The 13,446-nt window shown below is 34.8% G+C and overlaps 1 protein-coding gene across 2 annotated transcripts in view; it reads left to right on the forward strand.

Moving 5' to 3' along the window:
• The first annotated feature begins 936 nt into the window (after nt 1-936).
• Nucleotides 937-13,446, forward strand: part of LOC118744200 (SR-related and CTD-associated factor 4) — a 22,540-nt gene continuing 10,030 nt past the window's right edge. The window contains exons 1-6 of one of the 2 annotated variants that reach the window (XM_036477040.1): nt 937-1,232; nt 6,630-7,223; nt 7,433-8,014; nt 8,649-8,813; nt 8,913-8,999; nt 12,167-12,473. In XM_036477040.1, the coding sequence (XP_036332933.1) occupies nt 1,203-1,232; nt 6,630-7,223; nt 7,433-8,014; nt 8,649-8,813; nt 8,913-8,999; nt 12,167-12,473 (1,765 nt within the window). In that variant the 5' untranslated portion in view covers nt 937-1,202. The remainder of the gene's footprint in view (nt 1,233-6,629; nt 7,224-7,432; nt 8,015-8,648; nt 8,814-8,912; nt 9,000-12,166; nt 12,474-13,446) is intronic. The other variant, XM_036477041.1, reaches the window with a different exon arrangement.

Genomic DNA, 13,446 nt, shown 5'->3' on the forward strand with positions numbered 1-13,446 from the left:
ATCTGGCGGGGCCTTAACTCGACAAATGTTATAATGGGTATTTACACTTGCCTGGTTATTAGGTTATCTGGTTTAAAATTAGCAAGTGCGAACAAGCTCATACACTACGTTCTTTGGTATTTGCTAAGCCAACGTTAGAAAATGAGTATTTGCAAACATTTGGAGTTCATATAAGTTGTTAAAAACGTAAAAATTATCCTAATAAATTTCATTATTTTCATATATTACAAACATATGCCTTTGAACAGCTGTTTTTCTTACTGGAGAAATTGCCGCTGGTTAAAAATTTTCCAGCAAGAACTAGCAACTTCCCCTCGAAGTCCACTGGCACCAATTTCCCCAACTTTGCAAGTTTTTTGGGTATGCGAACACCAAGTCGTGATAACTTGCAATAATTATCCACAATTGTCGGCTTGTGTCAAAAAGTGTGTGACGTTCGTAATTTTGAAGCTTGCTATTTCTGTTTTGCTTCCTTCTTTATGTGTATTTTGTCGGTGGTTTATTTCAGTGATTTTTAAGTGATTTTTTGTGCAACTGTAATTAAAATGAAGTGCGCGGTGATTGGATGCAAAAACACGTACAAAAATAATAAATTGGTTAGCACAAACATGTGCATAACATTGCTTGCAGTTGTTCTTTATGCTTCGTCTTACTTATTCTTTGTTTACTTTTCACAGAAAATAACATGGCGCCGAAATTACAAACGTCAGCCAGAAAATTACTTTTTTCTTTTGCTTCATCTTGTCAGATCTATAGTTGGATCATGAGCTTGCGTACGGAAAGTTTCTTTGGAAATGGAAATTTTTCCGACATAGAGGATTATTCGGCGGAATTAACAACACTGCCCTGCATCATGATGTCTGAGCGCGCCACCTGCAGTCAAATATCCGCAGTAAATGTCAAAACGGTCGTCAAAAAGAAGAATTGAAGAATCGCCATTTTGCTTTTTCAGTTTCCCTGAATTTGTGCATGTGTGAAAATTTTAGCCGAAAAAGTGAACCGCACCAAAAAATTAGCGCGGTTTTTTGTGAAAATAATTCACAAATTTAGTGAAATTTTGACGGAAACTCAGTGCAAAACTTGTACGAAACATTCAGTTGTTTAGTTTATAAGTGCGGAGAGTGTTATGAAGTGAAAATAGAACGTTGAGTTCATAGCAAAAAAATTGGCAGCAGCTTAGCAGTGTATTGTGTTCTTGCAAAATGGAAAACGTTGTCGCCTTCAATAATGAGGTAAGTAGCGCATGAAAAAGCAATTATTTTCCATAAATACCGAGCCGCCTAATTTTCAAAAAGTGTTGAAAGAAAAAAATTTAGGATTATTTAAGTGTAAAAGTTGTGACGTACGAATGGGTTCAATTGACTACGCCTAGCACAGGCTAGGCCTGTAGCTTTTTTTTTGCATATAGCGTAGCTCGGCAAACGTGTATCTGGGCAGCGCTGTCACATTTTTTCATTATCCATTCCTTTGGTACTTCTACATTGAATACGCTGTTTGCCCGCTTCCCATTCACTCGGTTTGTAAATAAAGTTGGGATAAATCGAAATGGATTAATAATAAATAAATATAGTATAGTGGCGCAGGCCTTTCTGACACCCTTTTCCTAATTAGAGAATTATTCTTACATTTTCACCTAGTTCTCTTGATATTTTTTAAATGGTTACTCTAGTACTGTCGTTTCTTTAATATTCGATTTAAGTACACATCTTTATCAATGAACATACAGTAAACTTTTGTACCACTTGGGAAATTTTGTTAAGAACATTAGGTCTTGAAGAATCAATCTATTAACAAAACCACTTTTCAGGGTATCAACGTTTGGTTATTAGATAAGTTTCAATGTCGCCCAAGCTTTTTCACTTATGTTTGAGGTTATGCCATGTTTAAAGCATATCAAAGATGTATCGCTAAAGATTATAGCTCTGTCTGGGTACGCACGAGTTTAAGATAGTTCGTAAAAATTGTTACAAGTTATCTTTTGGCGTCTGAGAGAGCAAAAATGGCAGTTGATGTTGAGAGAAGTTGCAAGTTTTTACTGTATAAAAGCTTCGCTCCTCAACTTTTCTGTATAAAACCAGTAAAACTGTCAAAAAGTCAAATTGCTCACGGAGAAAGAGAAAAGTACGGGAACACTTTTCGGGTAAATACTGGTAAAATTGTCTAATACACCGTACGCGCGATTTTTTTATAACATTGCACAGCTGATGGTTGGACAGTCCCAGCTTTTACGAGTAAAAATTAGTACCCACGACCGTCGGGTCTACGTAACCGGAACGACCAAGAATTTTATCTGCCCAAGGACTGTCACTCCAGCAACACTACCCAACAACTCTTTGGAGAGTTTGTATGCTGTACGAACAAAAATTCGGATAAAATCTTGCTACTTCTGACAAAGAATGGAACGGTTTTAGTCCCATGTTTACCCTACACTACCAAAGAACCGAGCACGGAAACGCTTTCTGGTAAATTCTTGCAACCCGATGCGGAAACTAGGTTTTTGCTATAGCGGCTACTCACCCCTCATAAATCGGCTGATCTCTCAATCGTTGTTTTTATTATTTTTTATGAAAGTATAGCTAATTACTTCACAAGCAGTCCAAATATCAGACTGCAAAAATTATGAAAATTCTGCAAAATTTCACCAAATTTTTTATATTTTTAACCAGAATCTTTAGAAGGAGATTTCGTATGCAGTTTCGTAGGCAACGATTAAATTTTAGAATAATAAAGTGTAAGTTTGAAGTATCTAGGACTTAGAGCCGTTTTGAAATGTCCGGTAAATTATAACTCCCAGTTAAACATCGTTATCGACATCCAGCCTATATTCAAGTTTATCACTGAATCCGTCGTTGTACGAATTTTCGTGAAATCCAGGTAGCATAAAGGTGTAATTGACGAGAAAAAGTGTCACCATATTATTTTGACTTTTTTCTGCTAGCAAAGGAGTTTTTATTTTTTATTTTATTTTATTTATCTATTTTTACAGTCTGCTAGACTTATATTACAAAAAAGATTTAACATTCTAAGAATTAGATTTGGATTTAAAATTTAAATATTAAATATTAAATATGATATGCTTTACGGAAATTTTTAAATAACATTATATCTTTGTCACTGCAGTTATTTTATATCAATATAAAAGCATGTCATTGTCCTGAGGTTATGTAGAAAAGGCCGTATTTCCATTCCGCGCTATACTTTTCGGGTTACTCCGTATCTTGATATCTCCTGGGTGGTCGAAAAGGCCGAGTTTCCGATCCACCCAGTCGCGCTTTCGTGACGGTTGGAAAGGCCTAGTTTCCAATCCGCTCATTTATTGTTTATTATCTAAGGTTTTTAATGTACCCTAGATCGTCGGAAAGGCCGAGTTTCCGATCCACGCTATTGTTCATACATCACTATCCTATAGGCAGCGCTCTACAATAGTCATATAGCAGCCGCTTGAAAAGAGTGATAGTCAGGGCTTAAACAGAATCCATCGTAGCTTCGATTTTTGTGAAATCTACGAAAGTGCTATCACAGAATCCAAATAACTACGAACTTAAATTCGAAATTCGTAGAAAGCCTTCATTGAATCCGTTCGTAATGAAGATTCGTACAGACACTCTACGAAGAGTTTACGCTGTCGGAGCAACATTTAAAATCACTGAATTTTAAAAATAATGGAAAAAGGCTGCATTATTGTTTGTAATAAATATTTATTATAATCCAAATTTGTTATAGTTTGATATAATTCCATATATTTGTGTTAAGGCAGACGTAAAATACAAATGCCATACATACATACACACATTCATCTGCTAAACGCTATTTAATTAATGAAATTAATTAATTTTTATGATGCGAGGAGATAATAGTTTAACAACAATTTATTAGGAACCTTAATTACTTTAATATCATTAAAATATATATTTTTCTCTTTAAAAGAATAAAATCAAACTAAAAAATCAAATTATTAAAAAAAATAAACAAAAATTAAATAAAAACAGAAAAAAAGCTCCGCTGCCTGACGACTCGGACTCGAACTCGGATCGCTCAACTAGCAGGCTGGTGCCTTGCCCACTTGGCCATTGCGACTTCTGGGGTAGTGTGAGCCAAATGGCATAAGTAAATGTCTATTATTTCTTTTGCACTAGCTAATTTCGATCAGCGTTCGAAGCTGGCAACGATATTTTCGAGTTCACTCGGACTCAGTGACAGCAATTTGTCCGTATTCGTAGCAGGCATTCGAATTCGTATATTTTCTACGATGGATTCCGTGATAGCCCTGAGTATCACAATTTTTATGTGACACAATATTAGTGGGACCCAAAGTCAAAATCAAATTTATATGTATTATAAAGTCCTTTTCTTGCTAAAACGTTCCGCTGTTAAATTTAAAAAGAAAATAGCAAAACGTGGTTGCAACTTAAACAGAAATCAAGTTTCTGCAAGAAGAGTGGCATTTCCTTTAAAAGTTTTAAGTGATGCATTTTTTTGTACTTACAGGAGGAAATATTTTTTAATAGCATGGTTCTGTTAACATTTCCTAAAAAATATCTGCGAAGGGGTTACAGTCGCACATAATTTTGGAAAATAGTATAAAAAAAAATAAAAATTTTCGAAAAGTCGGGTCAACGGGTATTGACGCATAAAAAGGGTTCAGTTGCCCCGTTAGACGCACAACGGCACACTTCATACACTTTGAATGCATACGTTCATAGTGATTCGGATTTAGTGATCGTATTATCATAGATTTTACTAAATCGGACTAGAATGGTTTCAACGACGGCCCAAATTATGCGATCGATAAAGCAAGCAGTCGATGTGCTTAATTGAAGGATATACATATGTACCTCCAGTTAGCGTTAAATAGACATGGTGCAACGGCCCTTACTGTTGATTTTTGGCAACTTTCTTTTTTTTTTTTGATGATGCTACACATTTTTTCATACAAAGTATTTTCGACAATTATTTTCATACTAAAAAAATTCGAAACACCGTCACCAAAAAAATGAAAAAATTCAACAGCAACCTACTTCAAATCTGCACTTTATTATATTAAAATTTAGTGGGCTATAAAACTGCTTAACAAATTTTTTCAAAAGATACTCATTAAAAACTTGAATTTTGCAGAACTTTCATAATTTTTGCACTAAGTCTGAAATTTGTATTTGTGTATTTGGTATCTGCTAAGTATGCAGCTTTCATACAAAAAAAAAAAAAAACATTAAATAAATTTAAAAAAAATAGCCAAACTCGCTGAAATGTCGTGTGCGAGTTATTGTTTGGGTCACTGTATGTATATATAAACACACAAAGAAATAACAACCATGTTAAAAACATAGCAAGGTATAACCGTTCTCTCAATTTGTCGGCCATGATTTTTTTTTGAAGTTTGCCAACATTTTAAAATCATATAAAAGTGAAAATAAAAAATTGAAATTGTTCGAAATTGTTGTTGCTTGAGATTGAAAATGAAATTGTGTTTGTGAGTAAATTTAAAAATTAAATTGTTTGGAAACGTCAAGAATTTTAAAAGTGCCTCTCAGCGGTTCTACCTTACTATATTTTTATCATGATAACCATGATAAATGATAACAACTTCCCATAAAAAAACTTCAACTTTGTCAAGGCGAATTAATATAAGGTGATAGCAGGAGTACAAAAACAAAAATTTACATGTATTTTGTTTTTGCTTTGGCGGCATAAACTGTCAAAATCTGTAAGAGTGTGTGTAGAAATTCAAACAAAATTTTTCAATTTGATATCAGAAGCCGTGCGGCGAAACACATACACAAAATCAGCTGAGCTAGTAACACCACCTTATATAAATTCGCCTTGAACTTTGTGCTCTCAATTTTCCGACGTTTTAAAATTTTCAATCTTCGCGAAAAATCATGATAATTTTTACAAATTGCTTCCTCGACAAACAATTAATTTCTCTTCCCACCATCCATACCATTTTGCAAAGCATATTATTTTTATTGTTACAACAGCATAAATATTTCCCAGTTTAGGAGAATGTTTCTGAAGTGGCAGTTCTTGTTCAGATATAGATAAATCTTGACTGTTCTCATTACATAGACCCTTCTGTCATAGGAATGATGTTTTATTTGTGGTTGTAGCGCCCACTCAGTTCTGCCTAGCCTTGTTGTTGGCCTCGTTATCGTCAAGCTCAAATAAAGGTAGACCCATGAAGTGTGCAACTCCAGCCATCCATAGGGACAGGGCTGTTAGTTGAATTGGGTTTTTGGGGCATGCGAAGAGATGTCTTGAGTCGATGGTTGACTCTCCGCATGCCGCGCTATGGTTGGGCATATCTGCATCTAACGTACTCCGGTTATAATTTAGCCAGAGCGAAGTTAGGCTATGGGCATATGATGTTTTAGTATTACAGTTAGGTTTGGCCAGGAAGGCATGCGAAGCTATCATACGTCAAGGCCAAAGCAAGTTTGCCATTGTGAGTTCTAGGCGGTGGTAGAAAGCTGCTGCAATATTTTGATTTATTTTAATTATTATTTTTTAATTTCGTAGAAACTTCAAGAAAACATAGACACTTAAAGAAGCCATAGCAATAACAGTTTTCTAATCATAGTCGTATGACCTCTAATTTGTATTTTAATTTCTACTATTCTCTTTTTCAACAGCTCTCTAGCCTCTATGAGCAGAAACCGCCTATATCAAAGGCTAAAATGGCAGCAATCACTAAATCGGCTATGCGCGCCATCAAATTCTACAAACACGTCGTTCAAAGTGTCGAGAAATTCATACTCAAATGTAAACCGGAATATAAAGTGCCCGGCTTGTACGTCATCGATTCAATCGTACGACAGTCGCGTCATCAATTCGGACCAGACAAAGATGTTTTTGCGCCACGTTTTGCCCGCAACATCAAGGAAACTTTCGCGAATCTATTTCGTTGTGCTCCCGACGATAAAAGCCGCATTATACGTGTGCTTAATTTATGGCAGAAGAACAATGTCTTTGCTCCTGAAGTTATACAACCGATTTTCGATTTAGCCGATCCCAATCATCCGATTTATCAACTACCACCACCAGGCGCTGCTGGTGGTCAAGGCATTGGTGGAAGTGGTTTAGGTGATATTTCATCGGGTGGAGCCAATGGGCTGAATATATCAAGTTCTTCTATGGACATAAGCATTGGCAATATGAATGCAGCTGCTATGGCAACAGGATCCAACAATATCGATGATAAGCATGGTGGAATGCCGGATTTGTCGGTAAGTTATTGAATTATCCTTTCCAAAGAAATTGCAACCTTCAGAATTTGGTAATGAAAAACTAACGACGTTGTAAAAATTGTCACTCTATCTTTTTCGAAATAAACATGCATACTAACGAATTGCCTTACTTATATCAATCCAACCATACAAAAAAAAAACATGCAAAACAAATCGACAACAAACAATTCTAAATCACTGTAATGCAGTCGATGAGTCATGAGAAGGCTCAGAGCGTACTTGATAACAGTACATTGCGTCAACTGGAACATATGCAGCAATATCTAAAACGCCATAGCGCTGTATCAGCGCCAGTGAGCTCGACCAAGTCAACACGTGAATTGCGTGAAATGCGTGAAACTACACGTGAACCACGCGAGTCGCGTGAGCTGCGTGAATCACGTGAAGGACGCGAATTGCGAGAGCTACGTGAAACTCGGGAACTTCGTGAAACGCGAGACCTTCGTGAAACGCGTGAACTTCGGGAAACGCGGGAACTGCGTGAAACGCGGGAAATTCGTGAATCGCGAGAACTGCGCATCGATCGAGATGCACACGAGTACGCACGTCTGATCGATAGCGGCGCAGCTGGTATGAGCAGTCGAAATACCAACAGTAGTGGTGGTGGTGGAAATGGCGGCGCCGGCAGCAGCGGTCTCCCCGGGGCTGGCAATAAGACGCAACATACCGAATCGTATGCAAAATATTCGAAAAGCACACATGAAGTTATAATCGAAGATGATGAGGGCATAGACAACAACTCACCGCAGCATACATCTAAGCTGATTGATGTAATTCTTGAATTGTTACCTACTACTACTTACATACTTTTCGTATAATTGCTGATTATGATTTGCCACAGCCGCATTGCTTACATATTTTGAGAAAATTTTGATTCACCATTTACGTAATGAGAAATACAGATTAAAGATTTTCTAAGAATTTGTTTTGAATTGATGCTTTTGTTAAAAAATGTAGTTTGTTCTAAAAAAAAAATTGGTTTAATTTTATCTAGTAGTTACTGCAGCATGCCTATGTTTTACTAAATTGTCTCTTTTATCAGTACTGGAAGAAATACTATCTAAATCTGACTTTCTCATTTTCTGCCTGTTTGCATTTTAGAAGTGAATCTTCTTTACGATGCCACGGGAATGCTCCTGTCTACTTTAATCTCTGCCTCCTTTTCTTGTCGCCTATATTAATATAAAGAGGGATTTATCGAAGCGTTAACGATTAAGATTAAGATTGAGAACAAAGTAGAGATGTATCGAAAGAAGATTCAATTCCTTTGTGTGGCACAGGCGAATTAATTTTTTTTTTTAAATATTTAAGTCCTCTTCTCCTGTATGCATGTTTTTATTTTTACACGGTTATTATTATTATTATTTTTTTGTTAAATAAATAATTTAAATTTTTTGTTTTTAGAATAACAATCTGCAACAACTACTCAATGATCCCAATGTTTTGCGCCAACTGCAAACCCTGCAAAATTTCCAAAAAATGAAACAGCAGGAAGAACAGCAATACAAAATGAACGAAATGCGCATGCAGGAAGTAGAGTTCGAGAAACATTTACAAAATGTTTTAAAGGTGATTACGTCTTATAAGGCTGTTAACATGGAACCGTAAAAATAATATTTTAATGCTTTTCTTTTTTCTTCTTCATTGTTTCTCTATAATGCCCATTAGACGCAATCTGGTGGTCACAACATTGCCCCTGATACTAACGAGTTCAACAAAGAAGTGGAATTTGTGTCGGTGGAACAGAAAATTGAGGTATATTCCCTTTATTTTATAAATAATTTTATGTTATTGTAATGTTTTAGATGTTTTATTTAACTTATTACGTTACAATAACTTTTTTGACACAATAAAATAGATATATTTCATGCAAATTAATTGAATATAATTGAAATTTTGAAACATTAAGTTATATAATTGCGTATAAGACGCATTTGTACTTTTGTAACACTGGATCACAAATTTTAACTTGGTTTTTGTTCTCCAGACGCCACTATCCAATTTGTATATAGAATCTCCCGCTGATTCCAAAAATCGAGTTAATTTTTTATTCTATGGATACGTTTACGAGATATTTTCAATTCACCGTTATTCAGCTTAAAGCAAAACGTGATTCTCATGAACTAATTTAACAAACTGAAAATGGAATACGACATATCAAAGCCAAGGCGTATTTAACAAGGTGGTGTTGGCCGTATATAAGTAAAAAATTACACTAACAAATTATACGCTGATGTCCATACTGTCATTGGTATGAGTTACAACAAACACATCATTTTGACGTAATGGCCTCCACGGCGAAAAACTCAGCTGTCGCCCCAACACCACCTTGTTTAATACATCTTGATCAAAGCTAACAAAATTTTCCATAAACCGTCTAAACGTCACTTTCCGATAGGACTGATATTTTCTGACAAGTTAATTAATCATTCCAGTTTTTTTTTTATGAAAAAATGAAAAAATAAAATTTTAACAGGAAACAAATTAAAAAACAGGTTCTGTGTAAAAATTTTGCACAAATCTTTGCGCATTTTCATTTTACCACTCATTAAGTACTTTATTTATCCATCGATTTGCTTCATTAGTAACTTGATTTTTTTGTAATAGAACAGGCTTTAGCCCAAATGCAGAAATTTGACTCAGATATTATTTTTAAAACTTTTCTTCTGTTATTTTTCACATTTTCATAAAAAAAAAAACAAATCTGGAATGATGAATTAATTTGTCAGAAACTATCAGGTGATTTATATACGGTCTACGTCAAGGCACATTAAACAGGTAGTATCAGTAGAGCAAAAACAACATTGCGTGTATTTTGTTGTTGCTTCTGGTATCGAAAGTGTCAAAAACTGTTCTGAATTTTTTCTTCTAAATCAAAGCGTGCCATGTGAAATACAAAAAATTATAAAAAATAAAAAAATGAAATTGGAAAAAATAAAAATTGATGCAACTTTCTTTCCTAGTAAATTTGTTTGCTTCTCGAAGCATTGATCCATCCTTTGCAAGGCCCAGTAATCAGCGGTCGTGCTGCCGAGTTGGGCGAACGTTCCAAAAGCTGCTATTCAATCGCTTGTTTTGTATGGGAAAAGGTTTCACATGCAAATGGATTTTAACAATTCAGAATTTTTGTGAGAAAAAATTAAAAATATTTGACATTTTCGACACCAAATAATTTGAAAATAAATCAAATCAGCTGCTCTACTGATACTACCTGTTCAATGTACCTTGGTCTACGTAGAATTTTGTTAGTTTTCGTTTGCTATATTGTTAAATTGGTTCTTAAGATATACGTGATTAAGTGTAGCCACTTTTTGTTTTAAGCTGAATAACGGTAAATTGAAAATATCTTGAACACTTATCCATAGAGTAAAAAATTAAGTAGATTTTCGGAATCAGCGAGCAATTATTTATAAGAATTAGATAGTGGCATCCGTTCAAAATTTTTGCTGTAAACCAGTGTGATTAGTAAAAAAGGCAAATCATTTAATTAAAAAAAAAATGTATATGCATCCCAAAGGCTTTGCATGAAATGTTCCGTTTTACTTGTGCTGACGTGCGGCTGATTAAACTAAAACTGAATAAATGAAAATCAAACTTGACGCGTCCATTGAGCGATTGATCAGCACCAATACCTGATGTTGTTATACCAAAGCATAGAAAAGAATTTCCCATTGAACCACTTTTAAGAATTTCAAAATTAAATTGACGTGATTAAAAAAAAAAATATAAAAAGAACAGAGATCCCAGAAAAAAATTTGTATGTCCATTTTACATGAATTGGGCGGGCAGCACTTGCAAATATAATACCATTTAGTTATCTTGAAGAATCTTTTTAACGTCCTTATAAATTTATATGTATGCAAGAGACTCAAAAATATCAGATTGTACCATTAACTACATACTAATCGAATTAGGTATATGATTTTTTTGTTGACTAGCGCATTCAAATAATCCATACATTATAAAGATATATTAACTGCTAAAGAAGAGCAACAAAAATCGTAAAATTTAGAAAATTCCAAAATTGGCAATTAAATTGCAATTATAACAATTACTATTTGTTTAAAAATGCAAGCAAAATTTACACCTACATACGTACCTATTTATATAAATATATTAAAAAAATTCGAATTGAATTAACTTTGACTCCGTTTTGGCGTCGGAATTTCCATCCAACGGCTTATGCGCTCGCGCTTAAGCGTTGAAAAGGTAAGATTATAACTCTGATGAAATTCCGCCGGACTTGATGTGAGACGTATAACAACGTTTGCGTAGCGAGCTGCTGGTAAGTTAATACTAAAATTTTTTTGTTTAACTTAAAATTAAAAAAAAATTATAAAAGAAATGATTTAACAAATCAGTCGTAATATAAAAGAACTTTAAGTAAATGTTTTAAAGTACAACAAGTCGTGAAATTTGCTCAAAAATCGTAAATGAAAGCGAAGTATAAAAGCGAAGCGTACGCTTATATAAGAAAAATAACAACGCGAATGAATTAAATATACACACGTCAACACGACTATATGCCACGCCTTACAGCCAGGCTCTTAGAGCTAGCGTATTGAAAAGTAACAGTTTTAATATAAACTTATTATTTCAACTACGTCATAATGCGTCACTTCATCAACCTCAAAAAAAAATATAAAAAAAAATCATCCACAGACATAGGCTCATCATCCTTCATATACAGAAAAAATTCCAATACCCGAATAAAATTACCCACTAACACATTCAATCATCCTAACCTATTTTCCATCCTTCCTTATCTTGCATCCACTTCTTTACTTCCTCACACGAGCTGTCTTATCTTCTGCTCACCTTGCTCCCCCCATTTAGTCCCTTCGTTTTAATTTTTTCTTATATTTCTTTTTTTTTGCAAAAATATATATCTTGACTTTGCGCTCCTACTTCCACAATCATAGGTTATCAATTTGGATGGCAACGACTCACGCAGCCCATCACCATCGCATGATCGTGATCGCTATAAGCCTACTCGTCGTCGCAGCAGCCGTAGCCGCAGTCGTTCGCGCTCCCGAGACCGTGGTCGCCGTCGGCGTTCACGTTCTCGTTCACGCAGCCGTTCACCACGCGGCTCGTACAGACGTCGAACTTCACGTGATCGTGATCGCAGCGAACGAAGTAGCATCAGAGATAAGGAGAAGGAACGCGAGCATGAGCGCGAGCGCCGCAGGAAGGGACTGCCAGATGTAAAGAAGGAGCATTTAAGCGGTAAACAAATTAATGAATTCTCAATTTTACAAAGTTTATATTGAAATTTGATTTGATTTAATCTCTTCTTTTGCACTACTAACTAAATTTTTAGGTTCTAGCAAAATAAATGGGTTTTTTGGTGGTCAAAATGAAGTTCTTGCATTTTTAAGGCAAGCTATCACAAGCCGAAATCTATTATGGCTCCATCAATTTAATTTTTCTGCACTCAAGACTGTTGCACATTTATTTGGTATTTGCCTTCAATTCTCCAACAGAGTTAGCTTAAGCCGATAAAATCTGATAATTTATGTTTTTTCAATACTCCTTTCACTTGGATCAACGGAGGAAAATTATTAGCGCATTCCATCACGTGCGTAAAATTTAAATACTCACAACTCGGAAATCCTTTGCATTCAATTGAGAGTTCAGCAAAATTTCGAAGTGTTCGAGCTTTTCAATTATTAGAATTGGTCGCTGTTATCTTTTTGCCCAATTTCGAAGTTCAAAAAAGACTTCATGTATCAGACTTCAATATCCGTTTAGTTTTGATCTTAAGAAAATATCTCCGCCACACTCATTGTACTCAAAAATTGTTGAGGGTTTATCGGCCTCTTTGCATGGGATAAACCTACTCGGTACTACAGTTGTCCACAAAATAATAGGAGTGCGATATTTTGACCAGTTTTGACTATTTGTCTTTTGTTTTTTTAATGTTTATTATTTTTTTATAAAAGCCTAGCTGACTATACAACAAACACCATATAAATTCAGATTTTAAACTTTGTATAAAAATTATAAAAATTTTGCAATTTTTCACCCAAATTTCAAACTTTTTAATCAGAATCTTTAGAAAAAATTCTGGTATGCAGTTTTGTAGCACAATCAATTCTAGTCTGAAGAAGTGCAAGTTTCAAGCAGCTATAAAAATCCGTTGATTTTTGGCATTTTTTTGCTGGCAGTGTCCTCCATATAAAAGAAAATTGTCGACATA

Source organism: Rhagoletis pomonella, unplaced genomic scaffold, assembly GCF_013731165.1.
Source record: "Rhagoletis pomonella isolate Grant_MI unplaced genomic scaffold, Rhpom_1.0 Rhpom_scaffold_00008, whole genome shotgun sequence".
Taxonomy (NCBI): Eukaryota; Metazoa; Arthropoda; class Insecta; order Diptera; family Tephritidae; genus Rhagoletis; species Rhagoletis pomonella.